Source organism: Pelecanus crispus, chromosome 1 (assembly GCF_030463565.1).
Source record: "Pelecanus crispus isolate bPelCri1 chromosome 1, bPelCri1.pri, whole genome shotgun sequence".
NCBI lineage: Eukaryota > Metazoa > Chordata > Aves > Pelecaniformes > Pelecanidae > Pelecanus > Pelecanus crispus.
The window spans coordinates 5041812-5068781 of NC_134643.1; the positions used below are offsets into that span (position 1 = coordinate 5041812).

The window sequence follows — 26970 nt, forward strand, 5'->3', positions numbered from 1 at the left end:
GCCACTCCCGTAACACCACGGGGCTTCTCAAACCCATGCTCATGCCAAAGGCCAACGCACAAATCCTCCCGCTTCTCCCAGCCTAGCACAGCTTTCGCACTGCAAGCAAATGAGCCACTGCCTGGGCCATTAGCAAAGCGTTCCCAAATTAATGTTGCTAATTCAAGTGAACCCCAGCTGGGCGAGGAGCCTGGATTCCTCACGGGAAGCTGCTGCCACATCTCTGCAGAAAGGGTGAAGGTGGCACTGGGGTTTCGTGGCATGTCAGCCAGGATGAGGCACGGTGGGTGCCTTCTTCCAATTGCATGGGTGTTTTAGGGTGTCCCAGTGCAACGTTGCTTACGGGCAGGGAAGGAGCCCAGAGGGTCCCCAGGCTGGATGAGCCAGGAACGGTGGTGAGCCGGGCGCCGTGGTCCACCAGGTCCCCAAGCAGGAGGCGACACCGGAGACAGGGCACACACCTCCCTGAGCACCCGCTTGCACCCACGGCCACGCTGCCCATCGCACCACGGCGAGGATGTAACTGTTAGAAACCAGACAGGCACAGCTAGGAATCAGGATTATCTGGAGCCGTCATGATTAATAGCAGTGCAGATTTGGATGGGAAATTAAAGCTGGTGCCTCAGGGCTGAAGCACATCTCTAACTATTAAAACCAGAGGAGGGGGGGAAGATGTGGGAGTAAAATTATCTCCCACTTCCACTACAGGTCCCTGAAGGAGGTTTCTCTGCCTCGTGGCTTGTGATCAGATGAAAATTTTTGTGCAAGGCTCAAAGAAATCTGTCCAGCTTATGTCAACCTTCATATTCATAGCCTTACATTTTCACAGTTGCATACAATCTCTTTGCACATGTCTAACAGAATAAGACACATTAAAAATAATGTTGGAGAAAACCGTGCTGATCACCCCCAGTCCCTATAAAACACTGACTGCAGGAAATCAGTTCTCGGAATGGAAAGTCCACACAAGAGCAAAACTGCGTTTTATACAAACATCTCACTCGTGACCTTTCATGGTGATGTATTAGAGCAACGGCCTTTCCTGCAAAAGTTTAACATAAGCCGCTAAACACTGCATGATATTTATTCATCGCGGGCTCTGTAAGTGAAGGAAAAATGTGCATCTTTTACCTTGAACACTTCCATTGGAAGAGGAAAATTTGCTGCATCATTAAGGGATTTTTCCAGAGCGCATTTCCACTCAGATATAGTCTTCAGAGAATAGATATCTAAAGCGATGACAACAGAAAAAAAAACAAGAAAACCAAGAGGTGACTGTTTGGGGATCAAACATTTTTGAAAGACTTAAGTTCCTATGTCATAAAAATGGATAGTACAAGAAAAATGAAGTGTGTATATTCCAAGCTGTACAGCACGGATAAATTCAGCACAAAAGCAACTAACAGGGACACATTTGAGGAAGACTGTTTCATATCCTGGAGTAAAACCCAGAAAAATACACATCCTTCATTTTCTGTTGAAGAAACGAGAGTCGTACTATTTCATTACTTGAAAACAACAAAAACTCTCTTTTGATTTTCCATTCTCAAAATATCTGATGTGTTCCAGTTTGAGGAGCCTCAGGTCTTCAGCCAATGTTAGTTACATTTGAACAAAAGGCAGAAATATCTTTACCAAGGCTTCTGTTCATTGGAAAGTCTGGGTTTTTATTTATTTTTTATTGCAGGGTTAGGGGTTTTTTTTGTGGTGGGTGGGGGTAGGTGTGGGAATGAACATGTCAGCTAGATCTCTACCCAGACTAATTTGTTGGTACCACACTCAAACCAGACTACCACACCAACTCAAAGACTTACACTTACAAATTTTCATCATTATACTTTTAGGCAACATCTTCGTGCAGATTCACATTGCTTTCATAGAGTTTCTTTAAATAGGTCTTATATTCTTAAATCATTGTATTAACAAGCCCTTTATGGTTCAGTGCAGTGAAATGCCTATGAATCATCAAACGAAACAATGTAGGAAACAATACTATGATGAAGAACATTATATTGGATTTACTTCTGCCCTAGAAAACATATTGTTAACCTGCACATAACAAGTTATTGCAGAACATTCATATCAAGGTCTTAAAGAGACAAGATAGGTAGATAGATTGCAACAATTATTAAAATGGAAATGAACATTTACTCAATAATAAACTTGAACCTTGATACAGAGTGAATAGTGTGAAGCTTTTCTTTTGTCAGTTTGGCTTCACACACTCACATCACAGTTCAATTTGGCTCAATTTGCATTTAAATTCTGTACATCTAATAACCATATATATTTACTAGCTAGCAAAGATTTACTGCTGTATCTTACAACTCTGAAGGAGGAAATAAAAATATGTATAAAAAAAGGAATTGGCAAGCACTGTTTTCACCTAGCACTGACGGTACAAGAGAGTTTTATGCTCTGATCTCAACAGATTTAAGACCTTATCAAACTAGGATTTGCAGAATCACTCACTGGAAGTGGATGTATTTATACTTGCACTATATCAAACCTCGCTACTTCAGAACAGACATCAAGGATATGCATATGAATTTAAACACACTTAAAGGGAAATGCTAACCTTTCAGGGCTGTATTTTTAATTCCTCAACTGTCTGGTTATTAATGGGAACATAGATTTCAAGTCTTTGTTTACAGCATGTGCAGCGGTCACAAGTGTTAAGAAGTGCACTCTCTATCTAATTGTTCATTATTTTATAGCCTTGTTGCTCCAGTTCTCCCTTACTTGCAGAAGCTCTGATCAGCGTGAAGCACAGGGAAGGAAACGACTCGCCTTGTTTCTTCTTTTTCGGCTTAAATTATGCCAAACAGGGAAATACTCAATACAACATGATTTTGCCCCAAGCTGCAGCGAGCTTGTTGTTTCAACTAACAAAAAGTCTGAGTTTTGGAAAACCCTGCTAGATGCTGCCCTGCTCCCTGGACAGAGCAAGCCGAAAACAGACCCTCATTTTCTATCGTGATGGTAGCGAACCATAGGAAAGAAGAAGAAAGTGGCATTTTGGGTGACTTTGCCCAAAATCAGTGAAAACAAGAAGCAGCTTCTTGGGGCAGTGTCAACAAACTTCGAGAGATAAAGACAACTCCAATGGTTTCAATAACCAGCAAGCAATATCATATGTGCATTTAATTAGTGGCAGCTAGCTTATGCTGCCAGGTATATGGACACTACATCGCACAGTTAAAAGAGCATAAAGCATTTTGTTTAAGTGATAGGGTTGCAGGTAATTGGCCAAAGTGTACTGTGTCAATTTATATTTAGGTTAACAAGGAGTGAGCAATTAAAATGACTGCCAATTTGTCTTTAAATAGAAAGCAACATAAAATGAGATGATCTATTCCTGCATAAGCAGTCGAGGCAAGACCACCAGGCAAGGCTCTGTCAAGCAGCCTGTGCCAATTTGCACTAGCAAGGTGGTTTATTTTAGATTCAGATATACATCTGAGAGGAAAGACCCGTTTGGCTCAGTTAAAAGGGCTTTCGAGACACGAGAAAGCCCCTCAAAGTTGCCATTTGGAGAAGACAGCCAGGATGCTATTTCCTAAGGACCCTCTTGCACATTCTTGTACATTAAGTGGGTGCTAGGATGTGGATGGCTTCAGAAGAGAGATCCAAAATACTGCAGACATTTGGATCCATAGGATCTCCTTTACATGAGATGCTCTGCATCTTGAACAACTGACCTCAAACTGTGCAAGGTGAAACCCAACTTGGCAGGTCCCAGAGGTGGACCAACAAAATCACAGCCCAGGCACAAAGGGAAATAAAGCTGAAGCATCCAAGTCAAGGGCAGGCAAAACAACCTGCAGAACTGATGTATAACTGAACATCCTCATTTGATAGCAATTGAACACGCAGCCTGATTTGGGAGGAGCTGCGTGTCCTCAGCATGTCTTCAGAGGAGATTCGTAACAGCTTTGATATACAGTCTACGGCTGTTCCTGTTATCAATCAAGGAGTCACCTTAAGTGGCTTCAGATGTTCAAGTTAGACAACCAGGTCTGTGTTCATTGCTTCCCACCACCCTGAGTGGAAAAAATAGGTTTATGAAGATGTCAATTCATCTGACCCATGTTAGACATGTGTTAGGCATCCCCTTTTCTCCACTGATCATAAAGAGAAAGCAATAGCTCATGCTGAACTGTCTTTTTGATGCCTACACTACAGCAGGTGAATTTAATCCCTGGTCTGTAAAAAGCAACACACTGCCCACAGACTGTCTCTCTTTCCTAAGAAGGTCCACACTAGCTGTTTCATACAACAAAGGTCTTTCTAGTCCAACTCTTATTTACTGTAGAAGTCACTAGGAAGGATGTAAACAGGCAGGGACGTGTCCCTGGCACACTCTCCTGGCCTGAGGTCCTTAGAAAATTGCATCCTTTGACAGTTTATGGTTTAGTAGCTTCATTCCTGAGTTTTTTCAGAGCTCTCTGCTGCCAGCATCTCATCCTGACAACTCAATACTCCCTGCCTGCCTGCTTGCTCCCAGATTTCTTTTGCAGATTCTTCAATTTGAAACAGATCCCCTAAGATCAGCCGCTTGGCTTTTCCCCTCTTTTTCCTCTGGGTTAATGTGATACCACAACTGTCTCATATGCTTTATTCATCCATTGTGCTTTACAAAAATGTTGATGTTAGGTAGACATCAAATGACTGATATAGTCCGCTATGTCAGAAGCGAACCACCAGCATTCCTGCCTCCAGAAATTCATCAGATTCCCATTTCTGACTGGCTACTCCCTGAAGTGCAGAGCCTGACAACTGGGTAGACCAGAAGGGGGGGGGGGGGGGGGGGAATCAAAGAACAATCCCTGGGGGCAGTGTTCAGGAGAGCACTTCTGAGAAAATGGAAGAGTTCAGACACAAAGGGTCTTTTCTCAGCAAACTCCTGTGAGACACAACTTTAGAAGATGTAAAGTAATGATCACCTATTTAACTCAATGGAAGTCAGGAAGAAGATCTGGGGCACTGAATTCATTAATAACAATGTCCACTAAAAAGTAAATGACCAGAGAAATGCCAAGGAGACAAAATAGATATCAGTTGAAGACAGATGAGAACAAGAGAAAGACATTTTAAAAGCAGTTAAATCAACGAGAGGAAAGAAGAAACATAAACAACTTCCATAAATAAAAGAGTCCACTAACAAGTTTAGAGACATGACAACTGAAAAAATGAAAAGGAAAAAAAAGCCAGGGGGGGAATACATAGAGAAGGAAGCACAACTGGATAAAAGGAGGAAAGAATAGAAAGAGAATAACAAAGAGGAAGCACAAATCTCATTTGAGCCACTTCTGTATTGATTCACCAAACCTATACAGGCCAAGAGGGTTCAAAGACAGTCAATGAAAAAGTGTTTCTCTGTAACACAAATACTCTGTGAAATAACAGAGTGAGTGATATTCATGCTCTCCAGCATTCGCATCTAATTTAGAAGTGATGGGGAACATTGATTCCTACCTATCAGTGAAGAAAAGCACACGCTTCCAAAAAGCATTCGAGACCCCAAGTTAGACCCAAGACTCAGACAGGCTTGTGAGCATGACAATTGCAGGTATCAGGGTAACCTCTCTGAATCAGGTGTGATTGACAGAAGCCACATCAGAAATACCTATCCAAAGGGGGGCTACCTTTCTGCTATCATTTGACACTCATGGAAAAGCTTCACCCGCAGCACAAGGAAAATGAGGCACGGACCTGGACAAGTCATCCACCTACACAGGAAAAGGCGGAATAGGTCTGCTGGTCAAAACCTATGCAATAACCAAGAAAGCACCTCATCTCTCAAAGGAAACAGTGCTCCTTGGGCATCCAGCTTGGAGGTGTGAACAGCTAGCAAATATGGCCCATGCTCCACAGGACTCGGCAAACAGCTTTGTGACACTAAATATTTAGGAAAAATACAGATACTGCACACTTTCTGCCCCAAAGCAGACCATGCACGCAACAGTCTAGGCTGTCGTGTTTAACCAGATCCCTAACTCCAAGACAAGTCAACCAACTTGACTCAACCAACTCAGCCAATTTGTCGGACCAATGCAGAGCCAAATGTCCCGAGTAGAGAGAAACCCAATTGCCCAGAAACTTTCACAAAGTTTTGACCAATATTATTGGTGTGGTGGAGAAAATGAATCCTCCCAGTCATCCCTCACTGTAGTGGAGTATAGCCTGGGTGGAAGCACATCTCCAAAGCCAGACCTAGAACCTGCCAGTGAATGCCTCTGCAAGTGTTTCTCCAGGAGGCTTCCAGTAGCCCTGAGCCCCTGCTGTGTGCTGTGGTTCCTAGCCCATATCCTGCTGGCTAAACCTTAGCAATGCTTAGTTTTCCCCTACGCTCAGCCTTGCGCTCCTTCTTGCCCTGCTGGTTTGATCCTGCTTCTTTTGCCAAATCCAGTCCCACTGTTTGGAGTGTGATTCCAGCTGACCCCTAAACTCTACTCTCGCCCAGACCCCTGGCCCAGCCTGCTTGTGCCTGACTCTTCTGCCTGGCTCCTGTCCCTTGAACTTCTGCCCCTGGATTCGTGACTTCCAGTTTCTGACCTCAGACTGGCTTAACTGCAGTCCCTCCCTCCCTCCTTCCAAGCTGGTTTGAACAGAGAGAGAGGTTTGAACAGCAACTCTAGAGAGCTGCTTCTCCAAGTCACAATCTCCAGATGTTGAATCTGGTCTGACATACTTGAAAAGACTTCACTCCTTTGGAGAAACTACAGGACAAGATCTGTGGTCTTTTAAATCTGAAACACCCATCTACCCTTACTCAAAGGAGTATTTTCTTAGATTCTAGCAACAGACACCCCATAACCCCTCGATGGGCAGGTTGACATGGACAGGCAGACAAACCCAGCACCCTCAATGCACTTTCTGACTGATTACACAGTCAGGTCTCACTTGGCAGATGTACAGCAATGTTACAGCAGAATATGAAAGACCACGAGGGTCCCAAAACACTTTCTCCAGCCCCAGGAAATTTCATGGACGTCTACTGCTACCCAAGAGAAATGTGTGTGGCCATGGAAAGACAAACAAGCAAGAGGTGTTTGGTTGAGGGGAAAGCCAATGGAGTCTAGTATATGCTGAGAGGTGTCACCTAGGACTTGATTTGGACAGCAGAAGACTGGCTCCCAGTGGGGCCTCCACCAGGATGCCTACAGTATGGCCAGGAAGACCTGGCCACTAAAATGCCACTGAAAAGGGCTGGGCAAGCAGACACTTCCTTGGACGATCCTCATCAGTTCCGCATTTTGTTGGAACAATGCACAAAGCTGCTTTTTTTTGGACACTGCTTCCTTCCAGCAGTGAGCTAAGCTAAACTGAATTTATTAAATAAATTTAATACAGTTTACCTGACCCACTTTAAACCCAACTTAGATGGCCTTCACATCCCATTTGTGTTACAGCTAGAAACTACTGTAAAAGCAATGTGAATGCTGGATAAGAAGAAATGGGTTACACAAGAACCTCAAAACATCAGTAAATGCCACAAGGGAGACAGTATTTTTAGGAGGCTCTTTACCTGCAGGTGGGTCCATTCTGTATTTATTCTCTTGACACCAACCGACTGGTCGAAGTCTGCAATCCAAGTAAAACAACCACTGGTCATAGGATTCAGTCTCCTCCAATCCCACATAGCGAAGGCGTAATCTTCCTCCAACATTTTCAACCACACTAACTATCCAGTACTGAAAGGGATTCTGGGAATCCTGCAGCTCTATTAAGGAATCAACTGTAATGAGGTCTACAGGGTTTTTTCCTCGCAGAGGCTGTTTGAATAGAAGCAAAACTCCTTATTTTAAACTTTATTTGAAGACTTCTCAAGGAAACAGATGACAGCAGAAGATTATTTTTGTTTTTCACACCATCATCCAAGCGATCAGCAAACAGTCTGTTCTTCTTCTATTTTACCCAATGTCTTCCAAGTGCAAATTCAGAAGTAAAACAGAAAACAACAGTTGTGCTAATTTCTCAACCGACATCATCAACAACAACAAAAAAATAATAAAAGGTGGAACAGCTCATAAGGCACATCCACTTAGGGTGCTCCTGAACGACTCAAAGCCCAGTTATATTGGAGGATTTCAAACCAAATTCTCATTGATTGCAGCTGACAAGAACCAATCACAGGACTGGATGCTGGCATTTGCCTAAAAGGCAACTACTTTGGGCATGACCCTAAAATTGCCCTCTGTGCAATGATCCTTCCTGCCAAAAGCTTTATCTCGCTCCTACTGGCATGTAAAGCAAATTATTCCCCACCGTCATGGATGCAAGAGTCTGTGGTGGTTGCTCCAAAGCCCAAAGCCAATGACAGATTCCCATCAGCTTAAGTGGCCTTGGCATCAAAGCCCAAGGCACACAAGATTTGCTGGATCAAGCCACCATGCCCAAGAAACCCCAATGAATTAGGTTATTTGCTTACGTACAGTATTTTCTGTGATCCCAGTTTTGCAACCATTTACACATGTGCTTAACTTTACACCTGCAAAGCTGCCAACCACAGGCATTAAAAAACCATGAGATGCTTTGCAGAACGATACCTTAGGGGCTCAGTGTTTTTGTTTTGTGATTGTGAGCATCTCTGTGTTGTCAAGCTTTTCTCCACAAACGTAATGGTTAGATTTCTTCTTTTTTTTTTTTTTAAATACAAGTTCCAATTCTTATGCAATTTCTCAATTCCAGGGCTTTAAGAGCAGCACTAAAAGACATCCCAAGAGTTGGGAGCATTGGCCCCCAAAGGAGATGCTAAGCACAGGCAAAATATATTAAAAACAAGGACTTTTTTTTTCCTCTGTGTTTGTCCCACTTCTACTTAATTAAGCAATATAAACCTTTCACAGTATTTTTTAAAATATTAATTCTGTAAATCAGAGTAAGTCCAGGATGGTTCTTTCTAGGGGTGGCTAGAAAAAAAGTGAGGGAAAAGCCTTATTTTTCAAAAAAGTTTTCCTTCATATTGAATTTTGAAAATATTCAAAATTTTGAAATGCAACCAATTTTGACTACATCTCTCAAGTCACAAATGCAGGCAACAGAATGAGAATTTGGTAAAAAAGGTAATTAAATTAACTATAAACTTATAGAATCATAGAATCGTTTAGGTTGGAAAAGACCTTTAAGATCATCCAGTCCAACTTATCACATGCACAGTTTTAACCAGCTCTGTGATTAATAGATATTTCTCAGAACAATATATTTGCCACAATAAGCCACTCCTCTTTTGTATAAGCTACAAGAACCTGTATAATCTCTTCAAATATTATTTCATGGCAAAATGCAGTGTCAGAATTTAATAATATAATAGAAATCTACTTTAATGGGTTTTTTTCCTCTCATATAACTGCTTCATTGCAACAAAACATTCTTTAATATGAAACGATAGTGTAATGATTTAACTTATTATAATAAATCCCTGGCTGTATAAAAGCGAATATTGCTTCTCTGATTTGTGTGCTAAATTTTAAGCCAATGGGTTGTCACTTACCCCTGAGAACTGAATGGCTAAGATTAATAATTGGCTTGCATGAAATATTAACATTTAGCATAACGCAAGAACTCTTTATATGCATAACTAGCATGTTAAAAAAAAAAAAGTATCACTATGGACTGATTTAGCAGTATAACAACAATCTGCAGCACTCACAAACAGCAAATCTGTCGACAGGGGGTTACATACATTGCACGACACAGCCAGCACTAAGCACATACATTGCATAAAACACCAGAAAAGGGTCAAGAACTGTTTCGAGCCAATGCACCGTTCTCTCTCTCTGCATTTCTGCCTGGGGCTGCCTCTTTTCTCTGCCTGCAGAAGGGGAATGGAGAGGTTCGCCATGGCGTTGGCACACACCAGAAATGGGTGCGGGACACCACCAGCTTTTTGCATATGCCACCTGGGAGTGGTCCAGGAACAGGGATGCAGCACAACTGCAGATGTGCATTATTTTGGGCATGCAAGGGCTGTTCGGCTAACAGACTCGGGGGGGAAAAAAGCCCTGATGGCACGCTATTAATTCTCCTTGCCAGGCAGCTCATACTGCAGAAGCACACGGAAAAAGGATGCAGCTGTGGCAGGCGGGAGTGACCAGGGACAAAACGATCAAAAATGGTGCCTAGATGGACCCTTGCTTCCAAAAAGCCAACAGGAGTGCTTACACAAAGATAAACAGCCTGTATGCTTTTACTCCCAGCCCAAATACAGAGGGGCCGAGCGAACCATCTACTGCAGGATGGGCCACCTCCTCTCCAAACGCCCGCTCAGCATCCACAGGAGAGCAAGGCAGGTCCTGATGGAGAAGGTGCCCTGCTCCCACAGTTTCAAAGTGAATCTGTGGGATTGTTGTCCGAGATCAGAAAGCAAGCTGAGGCTGCTCCAGGTGCAAGTCGCCCTGTGAATATGTTGCACAGACTGGGCTCTTAGCCATATGGGTGCATCTAAAAAAATCAGCCACCACTTCTCTCCTGACTACCGACAACGGAGGCCACTTCACCCAACTTCCCTGCTAAATCTGACTGCTGTGTTTGGGTGGAGGGAATGTCCTTGGGGGAGCTACTTCCATATACACATAAATCTGACAGTGCTCCCCATCAACCTGCTAAACTCTTTCTCCAACCTGTGTCCTGACCTGAAAGCTCAGGTTATCAGTTTGGTGTATGTCACGGGGCACTGAAGGGCCGCGTCCTCCTTCCTACAGACTCCCTCCTCCTTCCTATGGACTGCCTCCTCCTCCTTCCTACGGACTCCCTCCTCCTTCCTATGGACTCCCTCCTCCTTCCTATGGACTCCCTCCTCCTTCCTACGGACTCCCTCCTCCTTCCTACGGACACCCTCCTCCTTCCTACGGACTCCCTCCTCCTTCCTACGGACTCCCTCCTCCTTCCTATGGACTCCCTCCTCCTTCCTACGGACTCCCTCCTCCTTCCAATGGACTCCCTCCTCCTTCCTATGGACTACCTCCTCCTTCCTATGGACTCCCTCCTCCTTCCTACGGACTCCCTCCTCCTTCCTATGGACTCCCTCCTCCTTCCTATGGACTCCCTCCTCCTTCCAATGGACTCCCTCCTCCTTCCTATGGACTCCCTCCTCCTTCCTACGGACTCCCTCCTCCTTCCTATGGACTCCCTCCTCCTTCCTATGGACTCCCTTCTCCTTCCTACGGACTCCCTCCTCCTTCCTATGGACTCCCTCCTCCTTCCTACGGACTCCCTCCTCCTTCCAATGGACTCCCTCCTCCTTCCTATGGACTACCTCCTCCTTCCTATGGACTCCCTCCTCCTTCCAATGGACTCCCTCCTCCTTCCTATGGACTCCCTCCTCCTTCCTATGGACTCCCTTCTCCTTCCTACGGACTCCCTCCTCCTTCCTATGGACTCCCTTCTCCTTCCTACGGACTCCCTCCTCCTTCCTATGGACTCCCTCCTCCTTCCTACGGACACCCTCCTCCTTCCTATGGACTCCCTCCTCCTTCCTATGGACTCCCTCCTCCTTCCTATGGACTCCCTCCTCCTTCCTACGGACTCCCTCCTCCTTCCAATGGACTCCCTCCTCCTTCCTACGGACTCCCTCCTCCTTCCAATGGACTCCCTCCTCCTTCCTATGGACTCCCTCCTCCTTCCTATGGACTCCCTTCTCCTTCCTACGGACTCCCTCCTCCTTCCTATGGACACCCTTCTCCTTCCTACGGACTCCCTCCGTGCTCTCTTTCACCACCCCGCCTTTTTTGAGTACCACCCTCCAGCCTAAAGGCAAACCACATACCCATCCCTGGGTCAGAAGCAGAGGCAGCAGCGTCAAGGCAACGCTGCCACTGACTTTCAGCCAGCGCTGGCTCAGAGCCCGCTGCCGGCACACGGACGCTGCAAGCACACAGCCCTACACGTCGGGAGCGCAAACACCGCTGCAGCATGCACACCGCGACACCGTATCGGATAGAAACTGCAATCTAATACATACGCCTTCCAGTAAATTTGCAGGTGCCGTCCGGGCGCCAGTCAAATCGTGTATGAGAAACTCCGTCCAGTCCATGTATTTCTCTTTGATTGCTGGGCAGGGGGAGGAAAGGAAAGGAAAGAAAAGAAATGCTTAGCACAGCAGACTGCAATGGACTTGCCACATGCATTTTAAGAAACATCTCCTCAGGGTTTAACAACTCTAAAGTTTCAGATACAATTGCATTCCAGACCAGGAGAAAACCTGCTATTTTGTCCAGTTCCTTGGGCAACCCACGCACACGGTTACATCCCAAAATAAGGGAAGGTGTTGCTCCACTGTAGCCATTGACAGTGATTTACAACAGCGTGGCTTATCATCTCCATCTCTCCTATTCAAAACTGGCCACCGCTTGTGTAACCACTTGTTTCCTGCTTACCACATAAGCTCAGATATGATTTATAAAGCTTCTTTGTATGTTCGCTAACGACCTCAGAGGAAAAAAAGCTGTGCAAACTTTCAGTTCCTCAACAGGACAAGAAAAACTCCAGGTGCTTTTCCCCCCCCAAAGCTGAAAATCAACCCTGAGAATATCGTATGTCAGCTGGCAAGTCAATACACTTTCAAGAAGAAAGACTTAACAAATTTATCAGGAATATCTATTTAATGTCAAAAAAAATGTTTGAATAATTTCTGAGCTAAGCACTGTAAGCTTGTGTTACTTTAGGGATCCGTATCCACATAGTTTCATAAGATTCAACCTGAAAAGTATAAATATTGCCTCTGGGATTCAAATTCTGGTTCAATTCTTGTTGAAATCAGTAAAAGTTGAGCACCAAAAGGCAGTTCAGCAAATCTCAGCTTCAGAGATTCAGATGCCTCTTCAAGCGCCTCGTGCATTTGCAATCAGAAACCCAGAAACCAGACAATTCCACCTGCCTGTAAATGGGAATTAAATTACATCAGAAACATTTTTCTCTCCCAAAAAACTTTACTTATATCTTAGACAGCCAACAACAATATAGTTGTGTTGCTAACACAGCAACACCTACAGAAGGGAAAAATCACAAGCATTTGAAAATTAAAACATTTCCTCTGAACAAACAACTGTATACACAGTTTAAAGACCATTACCCCACAGGGGAGGCCAGGAAGGGCTGTAATTAACCAGTGTACATCCAAAATAATTAAATGATAGCTGCCCTCATGTTTTCCTCAAAGGAAGCAGAGTCCTTTGCTCCACACTTTAGGGAAACACCACAGTAGTCAACCAAGAGCAATCCAGTCTGAAGCTCTTTGCGCTTTCACACAGATCAGGGTGGGATTTCTAAATATTTTAAAAGCTCGGTGACTGTGACTTCTCAGCCCTTCCCACAGATGGGTGTCAGCTACCATAATGCCTCGACAATGCAGAACCTGAGCTGTGGGACCTTTGAGAAGGTGCCAGCTCAGTGGTTAGAGCTGGAGGACTTCAGACTGCAAATGCAAACAGCAATGTGAGCATAAATATTGCCACCGTTACCTCCAGACAAGGAGACCAAACCTCAGCCTTCTCAAAATGCAATCTCAAGCCATGTGCTGCCCAACACTGAATTAAAGAAATGCAAAGAGGGAGCACTGGGTTTGCCCAAGGACAGTTACATCACATTGTCACAAAACATGCTCGTGGTTGGGCTGGCTTCCCGCGTGGGTGCTTGGCATACTTGGGCTCTGGCCCATAGTCAGTTTATACCCTAAATCCCTTACGCAATCCATACAGTTGGCCACAGACAAAGACAGAAGCCATTCCCAGCAGACCGTATACCAGACCTCATTTCTGAGTTGTGCTCCTTCCCCAAAAGCCAGTTCTCCCAGTGTCACTTGAACTATATATTCAGTTTAGAGATCTAAATTCCTTTCAATGTGTATTTAAATGCATGTAAAATTAGCAAACTTTAAAGTGCTGGACTTGAGCCTCTATAAAATAAAACCTAAGCTAGCCTGGAACTGCTCTAAGTCTTTTGCAGCACTGATTTTACATGATTTCCAGGAGATGTATGACCTTTACATTATTTAACATGAAGGAACAGCCTGAGAAGAAATGGGTTATACATGGCACTTTCTCTCTCAACATTCCTGTTGCGTACACCTCATCAGTTCCTGTCCATCTACATTAGGATAAAGAAAACAAGCTTAATTTTGGCATCAGCGAGCAGATAGTAATTGCCGTAATGAATGAGGCTGGAGTCCTTCTACTTCAGACTTCTGCCTCTCGCTGTGAACAGCACTGGGTGCATCAGAGAAAGGTGCAAGTTGAACTTCATTTTGGCTCATACCCACAAAGTTGTCAGCCAAATTTTGAATGCCAGAGCTTCATTACTAAGGAATGACAAATGTGATAAAAAGAACATGGTTCGAACGTTCAAAGCTGGCAGGAGTGGGGGGAATAGGATTTTCAAAGTTGACAACAGATTTCAGGGGCCTCCATTTCCAGATGCCCAATTTGAGATGTCTTAACAGTGCCCAATTCACAGATCTTGCTGTCTGACAGTCTGTCCCCCTTCTAATGTCTCTCAAAAAAAAAATCTCTTGTCCTTTTTAAAAGATTTGCACCTCACAACTTTTTGACACCTAAATAAGACGGGGCCACTCCCCACATTCAAATCTGGATTATAGGCTTCCAAAGTCCGAAAGAGCCAAGGTGACCTTTATTTTCAGACTAAACAGACTCAGTTGAAAAAAGAAGTTACTCCCAGTTCCTGAGTAGTTTCAGAGCCATCCTCCCCAAACAAATCTAGTATCTTTGCTTTATTTTATTCTTCTTTTGTGGTATAGATAAAGGGACTCTGAAAACCTCTGAGAGAGAACAGATTGCACTGGAAGTTTTAGGAACAGGGATTCTCCTGTGCCTATAGGGCGCAGTCAGCCTTCTCAGTACTAGACCTCAAGTCATTACAATGCAAATATTAATTTTTAGTACTAATGAAGTGAATCTGAATCATCACGGTATCTGCAAAAGCCTTCAAGGACCAAGCAAAATGTTAAACAAGAATATTTAAACAAAGGAAAATCCACTGGGTAAATGAGAATAGCTGGCAGTGTAATGCATGGGTGCCCAACCTCAGCACTCATCTCAAGAAATGCTGGTGCTTCTCCGGTGTATCAGACTCAGCACCTGTGAATTGAAGCACTGATTGTCAATCACTAATTCACATTTTCGCTTGTTAGCTACAGGAAAAGACCCAACCGAATGTCTCCCACTGCAGACAAGCTGGAAGAACTGTGCTTTTAGAGCCCATCTTCAGCTGGCTGGCCAGCGGTGGGATGGGAAGGTGGACAGGACAAAGGATCCTGTTCCATGGGGACCTAAGCTCCACTAGCACTGCTACTTTCAAAACAATTTTTCCTTCCTTAAATAACTTCAGTGAGTCAGGAGTGGTCCATGGGGCTCAGATATCCATGTTTTCTCTACCTTTCTATGGATCTATCTTCCCAGAAGACCTCTGTGAACTTCCCCCACCCAGAACCCGTCAAGCCGAATACACCTCCAGGACCTCAGCTAACATCTGTGTGCCGTGGGAGGCAGGGGAAACACACCAGAAATAAAGCAAAAGACACCTCCCCAGCAAATCCTTTCAAAGAGAACCATTTCATGCAGGGAGGTAGGCCATCCTACAAAAGCCAGAAGCCACAGAGGACAAAATGTGTTGTCCTTCAAACCTTCAGATGGAAGGACTCTGACGAGCCCCCTCCAACCACAAAGCGTGATGGGCACAAGCAGTAATTTACAAGCGCACGATTAATGCCACCCTAATTCATGTCACCCTGGCTCTCACTGAGCTGCACAGACTCAAAAGGTAGTAAGAAATCTTCATAGTAAGAAAGTCCCTGGTACTTCTGCCTGGATGGCATAGGAGGAAACATCCCTCACTCTTTGCAAGCCAGGGAACTGACAAAACTGGGAAAATGACTTTTACCAATGCATAAAACCCTCTCCAAGCAGGGGTAAGTACTGAAAGCTACCTGTCACTTTGCACACCCACCCCTCCCTCACCAGGCACAGCTCATCTGTGAAGGTGGCACCTTGGAAAGGGACCATCACCCACACCACAACGGGGCTCCAAATAGGCCCAATGACAAGAAAGCATTTGAGATTATTCTGGTTTCCTTGAAGCTATTTGGGAAACTATATCCTAAGCAGTGATGGCTTGCTTGACCAAGTCAACAGTAATGTAATCACACTGACTGGTCCTCTAGAGCATGAGGCTTTGATACTCTATGAGGACACAGCTTGGCCAAGAGTCCCGCTATTGCTATGAGTAACAGACCCATCTTAGTGCCAGCCCCGTGGTCCTGCACAGGGTCACTGTGCATAGAAGTGACCAATATGGGACTGTGCAATGGTCTGAGACCCTGGGGGCCAACAGCCATCAAATTTATCATAGCGAGAGGAAACGATTCAAGAGAAGCAGACGTGAGAGCTGAAAAAAAGACTCAGTTTAGTGATCTCACTGATGCAAAGGCTGAGCTGAACTGAACGATTAAACACTAGATAATCCAGAGAGAAGACCGGTATTAGCAACACTCTCACCATGGAAAAAGCATTGGTCAGAGCTTGCACTGTATCAGACACAGTACTGCCCAAACACAAGGCACGCATCGCATAAAGAGATGCTCCCAAAATGCCGATGCTCTTGTAACTACTTTTCTTTCCAGGTTTAGCAGGCGACACCGCAGCCCCGTTTGGAGTCGCAGCTTGTGTACACAGATGTGCCTGTTTCCTTTGGACTGGGTTCAGTTCATCTTGGAGCCAGTGTGGGTGGTTGTTTTCACACCTCTGCAGCTCCAAGGCCAAAGGCTTTAAGGCGTCTTCGTGCCATAAAAATGCCACAGAACCACCTGCCTTAGAGCAAAGCAGCCCAAAACAGAGGCCAGATCTGCACGTTGCTGGGCCAAGGTGTAACCCATAGCAGAGCCAATGGCTCTGCTCCAGATTCCATTCATGCAGGACTAAATGCATGGAGGAAGAAAATCCATCTGGATCCAGACCACCACAAAAAGACCTGAGAAAAAGACTCACATTTCTCTCCCCAGTTCCTGAGGAGCAGTTGTAGTGGTGCATCAACTCAGCACTGGGCTGGGCTGGTTGAGGCTGAGCCAAGGCTTTGCCTCCTCCTAACAGACCTTGGTGAAATTATGCACACCTGCAAAAGTAAAAACCAAGTATCCCTGCTCCACTGCAGTCATTGCAGCACACTACTTTCCTGTCTCCTGGAGGAAAATACAAAGCCCTCCTGCCTCCTTCAATGAAAAATATTGATTTCAGAGAGCAGCTTCTAGTTTGGCAGATATTACAGCAGATCCTTAAATTAGAAAGAAAAAGGACCCTTCCACATTAAGGCTCTATTTATTTCCGCAGAAGTGACGGTACAAGTTATAAAACTGAGCTCCCCTTCCGCAGGGCTGAACTCCATCAAAAAACAGATTGCACCCAATATCCCTCAAATAATAATAATAATTCTTCCCACTTCTTTCTCCACTCAATTCACCCTGCCCTCAACCTCTCTGACTCCCATTCCTCTCTCCCCTTTCAACTCCCTGCCACTTTCTCACTTTTGCTCGTGCGTCCCATTTTCCCAAGCAAACGACTCCGGGCTGCGGCTGGACCCGGCTGCTCCAAACCCGGACACCACGGCAGCAGCTGAGGACCAGGGGCTGCTGCAGCCCCTGGTTGATGTGCAGTACCATTCGCACTGCTCGCCGCGCACCAGGTTTTCACCATTAGCTGCTCCAAACCAGCCCCTTCCCTTTGAGCTGCACGTGCTGACCACGGAAGCCAGGCAAACAGCGGATGGAAAAGGCCAGCGCGCCGCAAGCCCGGCATCGCCGCATCCCCCGTAATGCATCGCTGCATCCCCTGTAATCCCGCTAAGCGCACGCTGGAGAGCCAGGACAGCGGCTTCGTTCCCGGCGCACAGCCGGCTGCCCCTGCGATCCTGTAAATCTCTGTGCCCTGCCTCAGCCACAGAGCGTAATGGGTTCAGATTTATCTGCCTCTCTAGAGAAATAAGAGATTAAAAGAACATTTACAGCCCAATGAAAGCACTGAGTCATAGGCGCTCCATTCAGTGAATATGAGATACTATTATCACCTTACCAACTCTTGGGATTTTATCCAGTCTCCTAGTAGTTGCTGTTTTTCTTAAAGCCAGTTCTCCCAGGGTGATGCGTTTATATGAAAATCCTCATTTTCTCCTTTTTTTTTTTCCCCCCCTCCCCCAAGAACAGTACACTGCAAAGCTCAGGAAAAACCTTGAAATCTGAAAGGCTGAGAAGACAATGGAAAGAACATGCACTTTTTTTTTTTTTGCCGCCTTATGATTTCCCCCCCGCTTCCCCCAAACCACTCCCTCGACTGACAAGAACCAGACTCAGGGATTTGAACTGCCTCATTCAGTAAAAGAAATGAACAGTAGCCCAAATACCTTATGGTGTCAATAAGCTACTCCTCAGAAACACCTTTACGTACCCCATGGATACCCTTGCCCTTCCCAGCCACAAGGGAAGGCATAGGAAGCACGAACAGAGGTTGAGTGGGCCAAGAGCATGCTTCCAGCCATCCGGAACCATCGAGCAAGTAGTGTGCCATTACTTCACAATAATACATAAACCATGCTAATACGAAATAACACACAATGCATAATTGATATGCCCATCTACCCACCTAGCGTTTGAGCACATTGAGTACCAGCTTGCAAGCATGAGGACAACCTAAGACTAGACCATGTGAGAGGACCTGAGCTCCTGCACCAGTTAACGGGGCCCAAGACGAGTAGTAACATCAAATTATGTTCATTTTTGTCCTTACTTTTAAAAAAATCGTCAGAAAAAAATGTTTTTCACATTGTTGGGTTTTTTTTTAATAACCCAGGATCACCAGCAACCTGTCAACACCTCTACTGGAGAATCCCCACTGCACCCCATCAACCTCTAAACAACAGTTTCAGTTTTCTCGTATGTGAAGAACAGTGTCTTAAACAGCTTTATAAAATGGTTTAAAATCTTTGGGATAAATTTGCTAAGCGACAACACTCTCATTGTGGTAACTATTATTATTATTAAAAATTTAACCCCTTCCTAGGATTGGAATGAACAAAAACGGTTAACATAGAGGAATTCTAGCTGGACAGGACCTGGGCACTTCTTGTCACTCCATTATGAATAAAAAAAAAAAAATATTGGGATCTCCTAAAAAAGCAATTTTTCTAAACAAGCAATTCAGGATGTTCAAAAGTTTATATACAGATATTACATAGGTATTTAAGATACGCAGGTTTTGAAAAGGTAAGGAGCATATTGCAAAAATATAGAAACCTTATAATATTGATATTTTATTTTTAAAGTTGTCACACATTTGATGCAATATTTATATGTTATAAAAGTCTTAACATATAAATGTTATAACTATGTTATAAAGGTCTAAATGATAGAGTCAAAATGAGATGTCTATATCAAAATAACATAGAACACTAAAACAATTTGTTTAGACTTCACCCATCAAAACAATTTGTCAAAACTGACATGTTCTCACAAAATATTTCCATTTTGATAAAATAGCATTTTGACAGAAAACAGTTGAATCCAAACATTTTCATTCAGCTCGCTGAACTATGTACATCCTTGTGAACCAGACTGGATGTGAAAACAGGATGGGGGTGCGAGCGCTGCCCCTGCTCCTGTGCCCCTAGGCAAAGGGCTCAGCCTGCGTCTACACCGCTTCTGAACCCTCCCCAAGTCCTTCAGGGCAGGGAACATCCTCTGCTGCGTACCCTACAAAGCCAGATCCCCCATTAGGCATTTCCAAAATAAAATAAATTAAAAAAAAAAAAATTTAAAAAAAGCTACTTAGTTAGTTAATGGCATTTTCTATGAAAATGACTGTTCGTTTTGGATTCTTTTGTGGGCTCCCCGGCAAAAAGCCAAATGGGGCTGGCGATATCTTCAAACAACTTTTTTTACTTAAAACTTCAAACAATCTTCTGTTCTCACACCAGCAGAGTTCTGCGGTTTGAATCGGATCACAAAATAATGAAAATGCAGTCCAAAAAAAGAAAAAAAAAGCGCATCAAAACCTGTTAATCTGATTTCCTAATGATGCAGCCATAAATATCAAGAGATATTAACTTCAGAGCTCAGGCACCACCTTCTATACACCTGTCTTAAATATTGAAAGCCTGCGAAGAAAATATTATATATAGGGGATTTTTACAGAAACCAGAAGTTACAAGCAAGTGTCCATCAAAGAATACATGTACTTAAAATACATTCCTGGAGCCAGCAGTACATTGTGGTCCCGTTCATATGAATTTACAACAGGCTAATAAACAGATGTTAGAAGGAAGTGTGGTAACTCTAAACGAGTAGCTCTTGTACACTGTTAGAAGACGCTGCTTTAAGCTATCGATTTATCTACTAGCTCTTACAACTGTTAATTATCTTTTTTAATGAATAAAACTGAAAATGTGTAAACTTCACATTAATGTTAGTTGTTTAGCCCACATGATCTACTTCATATAATAAGAATATTCTGCATAATTTGTTAATTGTCTTCAAAATACTTGATGCGCTTTGGTTTTGCAGGCTACCTAGAAGACTGTGATCCCATTCCTAAGAGAAGACTACCCATGCTGCACTTTTTACCGTCATGACCCAAGAAAGGGCCAATGAATAGCCTTTAATCCTTGCATACCCAATTCTGAATGCAAGAGCACCCCTTGATTAGAAAAAGTAAAGAGAAGTAAAAATTAAGAAAAGCATGAACACATGCTTTAGGCTGGCACGTGAAGATTTCCCTTACAGCTTTTTCTATGCAGTTACACTGAATTTCAATATAATGCGACTGTTATCCTCCCTGCTGCTCTTCAAGGTGTCCAGAAATGATGCACTTGTATTCTCTCGGTCCAAACAAGCAAGTTCACATGCAAAAAAACTGTCCCCCTGTCCACAGGAGACTTTATTTCCTAACATCCTTTGAGCCCTTCACAGACATGCACGCTATTCCCCTCGGGTTTCTCTAGTTCTTAATTAACTGTTATCTTTTTAACAATAAAAAAAAGCAGTGGGTGGTTTGGGAGTTGCTTTTCATTTCTTGCAGCTTGCGCTGGCCTGTGCTATGTCTCCAACCCAGCTGTGGGAACTATGGGTGGAAGAAGGAAAGGACATGGATGTGGGATGCTGTGGGAGAGAAGTGTGTGTGTGCAGCCAGGCTGAGTGGATGCCGTTACAGTGAAGTTATTTTTTTGAAGGATGCAAGCTCCTGCAGCAGTCCTCTCCATTAACTCACTGCAGCTCAGGAAGCCTAGCAAGACGCTTTGCCAAGCAAGAAGTAACTGGCAGGAGGGTCACCACCAGCACCTGCTGAAGCACCTCCAGCAGTAGGCTCAGCTGCCTTCACCCCAAACACGCCATGGAAACAAATACGCTCTTCTGGAGAGCTCACTGCTATGGCTTTCTGCCTACAAGTTAAACTGCCCAAGATCAGAAGAGAAATTTGCCTAATAAATCCCAACAGCATGGTGACCCGTGTGCCATTAACCTGTATCAGCCTGCCCTGACTGACTGAGTCACAACAGCCCCAGGTACCCATCCTGCACGCAAGCTGCAGTAAATGATCTACTCATAAGTACTGTGAATAATTACTTCCCTTCAGTTCAAGTCAATACTCTACTTGCACTAGATTATTTAAAATAAAAAAAAGGGATAAAAAGGAGAGGTGTGTTGGTAATGGGAAGCAGCTCTGTTCCATCTTGGTGGCGTTATCTGTATCAGTTGCAATCAGATTATGTAGATAAGAGCAGCACAGATTTATCAGCTCTATTTGCACTTGTCGCATCCCTTCGCTGTAAGACGCCTTCATGCAAGCACAGCCAGGGAGTGCCAAGAGGCAGCACTGCTCTCCCTTAGGGGAACGGGAACTGGGGAGGAGGGAGAGCAAGACACAGGTGGGAGACAGCAAGAGGTGAGGGAACCTCATCTCTTCCCACCCCCCGCCGTGCAGGGGTGCGACCACCTCACTCACCCCGTCCCTCAACCTAACTACAAGACACCTGCGGCCATCCAGCGTCAACAGGATGGTATTCAAGGATGAAACACTCAACTTCCCAGAGCATTTACCATGCGTAACCCTATTTATTTATTTTTTAAGAGTTTTTTTACATTAATTTCACCTGGAACACGATTCTGAAACCTTGCCACCCAGACTAGGTACCAAGCCACGGAAACACCCCCATTACACCGCCATGAATTGGGAAGAGCAGCCGCCTGGCAACTCATTCAGGAATGCAAAAGATCCCCCAGACACAAACATTTTTACTTGGGTCAGTTACCTGTCCTCTTGCATCTGCAGGCAGGAATGAAGGCCAATTATTCTGATTTTGCCACAGCATCCAATGTGGTAAAAAGGGGCCGATTTTATTCTCTGTTACCTATGCAATATATTAGGAGGAAACCTGGTGCGTAAGTACAAAGGTCATGGTGTTTCACTCCGAGCAAGCAGCTTCTACTTCTCCAATTTTTTTTACCTTCACTTTTAGCTAAACAGAGATCGTACACTCTTTACACAGAGCAGTAACATTGTTCCCTGCCTAATTCAATTCTAGGTACAAGGTGACTAAATTTCATTGTTATCAACAACAGTATCAGAAATTAAGCAGGAATGGCTGACTTAAATGGTCTCAGATGTGTACACACACAGATAGAGTTCCTGGAAGGTATTTCGGAAAGCCAGGCAATGCCCAGAATTTGAAAGCTCTGAACAAACCATATAACCATAGGGATTCCTCCATCATTAGTATCATTGTCCATTAGGGTGACGGCTCACTGTGAAAATGAGCATCCAAACTCCACGGCTCTCGCCACTTAACCCCAAGCCTCCACGTACATTCCTTGATTATTTTTTCCTCCGCTTGCATTAAGCGCCATGCTCAGTGCGCAGAAGAGATGTACCATGTGCGATGAGAGCTCAAGCTCCCAATCTTCAGACCCAGGAGTCTTAATGAACACCGTGTCAAATCAGCAGTTCAGAAGCATTCAGGGAGGGGGAGAACCTGGTATTTTGATTGTAATTTCTAAATCCATTTTTATCCCATAGAGATTAAAAAAAAAAATATATAAGAGCTCTGTTTTCCAGGCAAAAATCAGCACCTTGACCAAAGTGCTCAGACCTCAGAGTGTGACTGCAGGAGATGGGTTATGCATGCACCTGTATGAGATGCAGATACACCACATTCCCTGCACAAAACCGCACTTGGCAGGTAGTTGCACAGCTCTTTGCTTCCAAGCTGTAGCCCCTCTGGGTGAAAACCAAGGCGGCATTTAGTCATTTTTGCAGGGACAGAGATTTGCTGTTGCAGGTAGACAGAGATGCACGGACACTTGGTAAAATCCTGATTTAAAACTTTCGAAAGCCATCAGGGAGGATGTATGCGTGCTGCTTGCCCATCATCATCCTGGTAAAGCCTACATATAGCACTTCATATGCTCCCTGTGCACTGGTTCCAGAAAAGAAAAGCAGAAAGAGGAAAAAGTTATGTCTACAAAGCAAAACGCAGTAATTCCTGGATAAATCCCCATCCAAGTTAGCATTCATAACCATAGCCAGAACTATTGCAATACAGCCACCAGCTCGGTTCATACCCTGAATCAGTATCTCTGACCACCACTGGGCACACACTGAACCACACCAACAGTTGTTACGAATTAGTATGGGGGTCTTTCACATAATACTGCATTGCACCCGATCTCGCTGATGCTAGAAACAGGAGCTAGTGGAGTAAAGGAGGTCTGGAGGTTACCTGATCCTGATCCAAATGCCAAAAGCTCTCCCCTTGACTCACCTTTGCAAATGGACATGAGAGGCACTTTTATGCCCTATCTCTTTGGGATCTCATAGGCCAGCCCCAAATGGATTCTGTGGCATAACAACATCTAAAAGTTATGGGCCATTCTGTAAGGGGATGTCATTGCAGTATAAATATTGTGCCCAAGGCTCTGACCTCATCCCTCCAAACTCCATCCAATTATCTCACATACTAAGTGCCTTTTCTCACTTCAAGATCCCGTGGCAGCTTTCTGAAGGCTATTCTTTGGAGACAGCTCTGTAAAATGCAACAAATTTGCAGCAGCACAATGTTCTCACATAAAGCATAAACCAGTTCACTGCACAATCACCTTTTTTCCCCGGCAATGCCAACAGTCTACAGCAAATACCCACTATGAACAAAAGCACCAAAACATAGAAGCCATATACAGGAACCTGATGTCCAAGAAACCCACTCTGGGTTTGGGGTTTTTTTGTTTGTTTTCATTTTCCATCTTCTACAGAAAGATGAGAATTAGTGAGGGTGATGCTTGCAGTTTATTATACGTATTGTATTGTTTAATACACTACAGAAGAATAGTTAAGACAACTCTTTCTTAGCTCTGGTGGGAAACTTCAATTAAAAATAAAAAAAAGGGTGCAAATTTTGGATAATGGTTAAAGGGGTTTTTTTCTATTACCAAATTCACCAGATATGTATGAGATCCAGCAAATAGGCAAAAGCACATTTTTTTACTTTTTCTGCCTTTAGACAGACACTACGAGTCTAGATTCCCCTCACCCTACACAACCTATCTAAAATTTCAGCGTCTAGTCTCATATTATCTGATATTATTAGGTGTTATGGCTACAGGCAGGTGAAACTTGTCCCTGGCTGGGTGGCCACAGACTGGCAGTCTCAAACCGTGTCTTCTTTTGAATACGCGAGCAGTGACTTGAAAGAAAAAGCAAGCCACTACTAGTTTCAGCCTGGACCCCCAACCCAAGGGCAAAGATGCATCTCGGGGACGAGAGGCAGAGGGATACCTTGTGGGAAAACCCTGGCAGGACTCAGGCAGGAGGCTGGTGCCACGGTGCTCGCATTGGTGTGGAATAGTGCTGCGAGGTACAAGTAGCAAAGCAGGATGCGCTAGGTCTAATTTAAGAGTTGTGCCCATGGTTTTCCCCAAATCTCACTGCTCATGCCCAGAGCATGGGACAATACAGGAAATCTGACCATCCCCATGACCCAAGAGCGAGCCAGCACACTCTCAAATTATCACGGAAATAGCCAACAAGCCTCATTCACCATGACTTCACCTTCTGACACCCCACGAAGCAGAAACATATGGTTTTTTTTTTTAAAAAAAAAAAAACAACACACAACTCATTTTGCACTTTGCAGCACGTTTTGTAATTAATCACTGTATTGCCAGCTTCTAATGATCGAATCCCATTTAATCATTTTGGAGCCTCTCGGCTACGTGATGTAAGCGCCACAAATCAGAACCTAGGGGGGCCTTATGAGCATTCATCATGCATCCTTTCTGAAATTAATGGTACAGTCTAAGCACAGCCAGGCCCCACGAGGTGCTTAACATCCTATGCACAAGATGTAAATTCATAATCATCATCACAACACCATCAAAGAAATACTCCATCAAGGCTCATTTCGTGCTTGCTAAACATGTGTTCTCCTCACTTGAAACTAGTAAAGGGCTTGAACTATAAATCCCAGGATCAAAAACATCCTCCAAACTTTGAAGAGTTTAGATTTGAATCAGAGATCAACATGGAACATTATGCAAGGCATCATGTGAAACAGGAATAACAACGTGTTGCAGGATTTGAAATGCCAGCAGCTTTGTCACAGTGCTCCAAACCTCCTTTGAATTCTGAAATTTTAGCTTCTCCATCACTCCGGGACACGTTGACTGGAGATGATGATGCTCTGATGAACCCAAATGCCTTCTCTGCTAAATTGAAGGCTCCAAAATCTTAGTGCAGAGCCATGGTTCATTCAGCTGGTTTGTGAGCTCTTAACCTCATCTTCAGCACACAGCATTTCCTCCAAGTTTTTTTGGCATCTTTGTTTCTAAATAAATTTTGTAGATGTTCTACAACAAAGAGGACTTCCAAATGGAGCCACCTGCTGATGTCAAGGTTGACAAGTTCAAGGACAACAGCAGAATGGCTCAAAGCAAAGCAAGACCCTATGGAAGAGGTAGCTCCTGTAGCCAAATGCCCAGAGTGTAGATGCCTCACATGGCCAGGGATGCCTCAATAACCTTCCCAGGGTTGCTTAGCACAGGAGAATTACCGAATCTCCTTCTTGCCTCTTTAGGCTCTATACTCATCATGGCACAGCCGCTTCAGTAAAACTTGTACAATACATAGCAGGATGGTTTCCTGAGTTTGGCAAAGATTTCCCTGGATACATCTTCTAGATCAACTCCAGCACTTGAGGAAGTAGCTGCATTTTTACACCACGACCTGAAAATGCTGACTTTCCCCTCGTTTCTTCATCCATTCCCAACAGTGACAGTGTGGGAAATAGCTTTTTTGCTACAAATGCAAGAGGTAGATGCTCTGCCTCACAACACAAAATAAACCATCAATCAGGAAGTGTTTCAGCATGTCCTTAAGCTTATTTGCTTGTTTGTTTTTTTTTTTTTCTTTTGTGACCAAAATCAAACAGGAATGAGAGCACAATACAGAGAGATAGAAACAAACCATTTTGGAATTCAGAGCAAAACTTTCCAATGTCATGCAAAAGGGCCAGAATTGACCCAGAACTCAGAATGTGGGTTAAAGGAATTGGTTTTTAACTGTCATCAGGAAAATGCTTTATAGGAGCATCAATTAAATCTCTGCACTGCGTAACAGTTACTTCTACGGGCTCTAGGAGCATATGGTCTGCTTCAGGAAGCAAGCCCTTCCATGGTGACTGGGAGCCCACATTATCATGCATAATGAGGGAAAAATCAAGTGCAAGTCACAGCTGGCTCGGGATCATGCTGGCACTTGCATCTGCCACTAGCAGCTTCCTGAGCTCACTATATGCACACTCCTCACGAGCAAAATCTGAGGTCCCCCTAGGTGCATCTGAAGGGACGCTCTGCTGAAGACATGACACTAGACATGTTGGCTTGTCCTTGGCCTGAAAGAGCACATAAAATCTTCTCATGTCTGT

At 44.1% G+C, this 26970-nt stretch overlaps 1 protein-coding gene across 1 annotated transcript in view; it reads right to left on the reverse strand.

The window, feature by feature from the left end:
• SFMBT2 (Scm like with four mbt domains 2) overlaps window positions 1-26970 on the reverse strand; it is a 102857-nt gene that overhangs the window by 52658 nt on the left and 23229 nt on the right. The window contains exons 4-6 of the mRNA XM_075720882.1: window positions 11966-12054; window positions 7532-7778; window positions 1132-1229 (exon numbers count right to left, since the gene is read on the reverse strand). Coding sequence (XP_075576997.1) covers window positions 1132-1229; window positions 7532-7778; window positions 11966-12054 — 434 coding nt within the window. The remainder of the gene's footprint in view (window positions 1-1131; window positions 1230-7531; window positions 7779-11965; window positions 12055-26970) is intronic.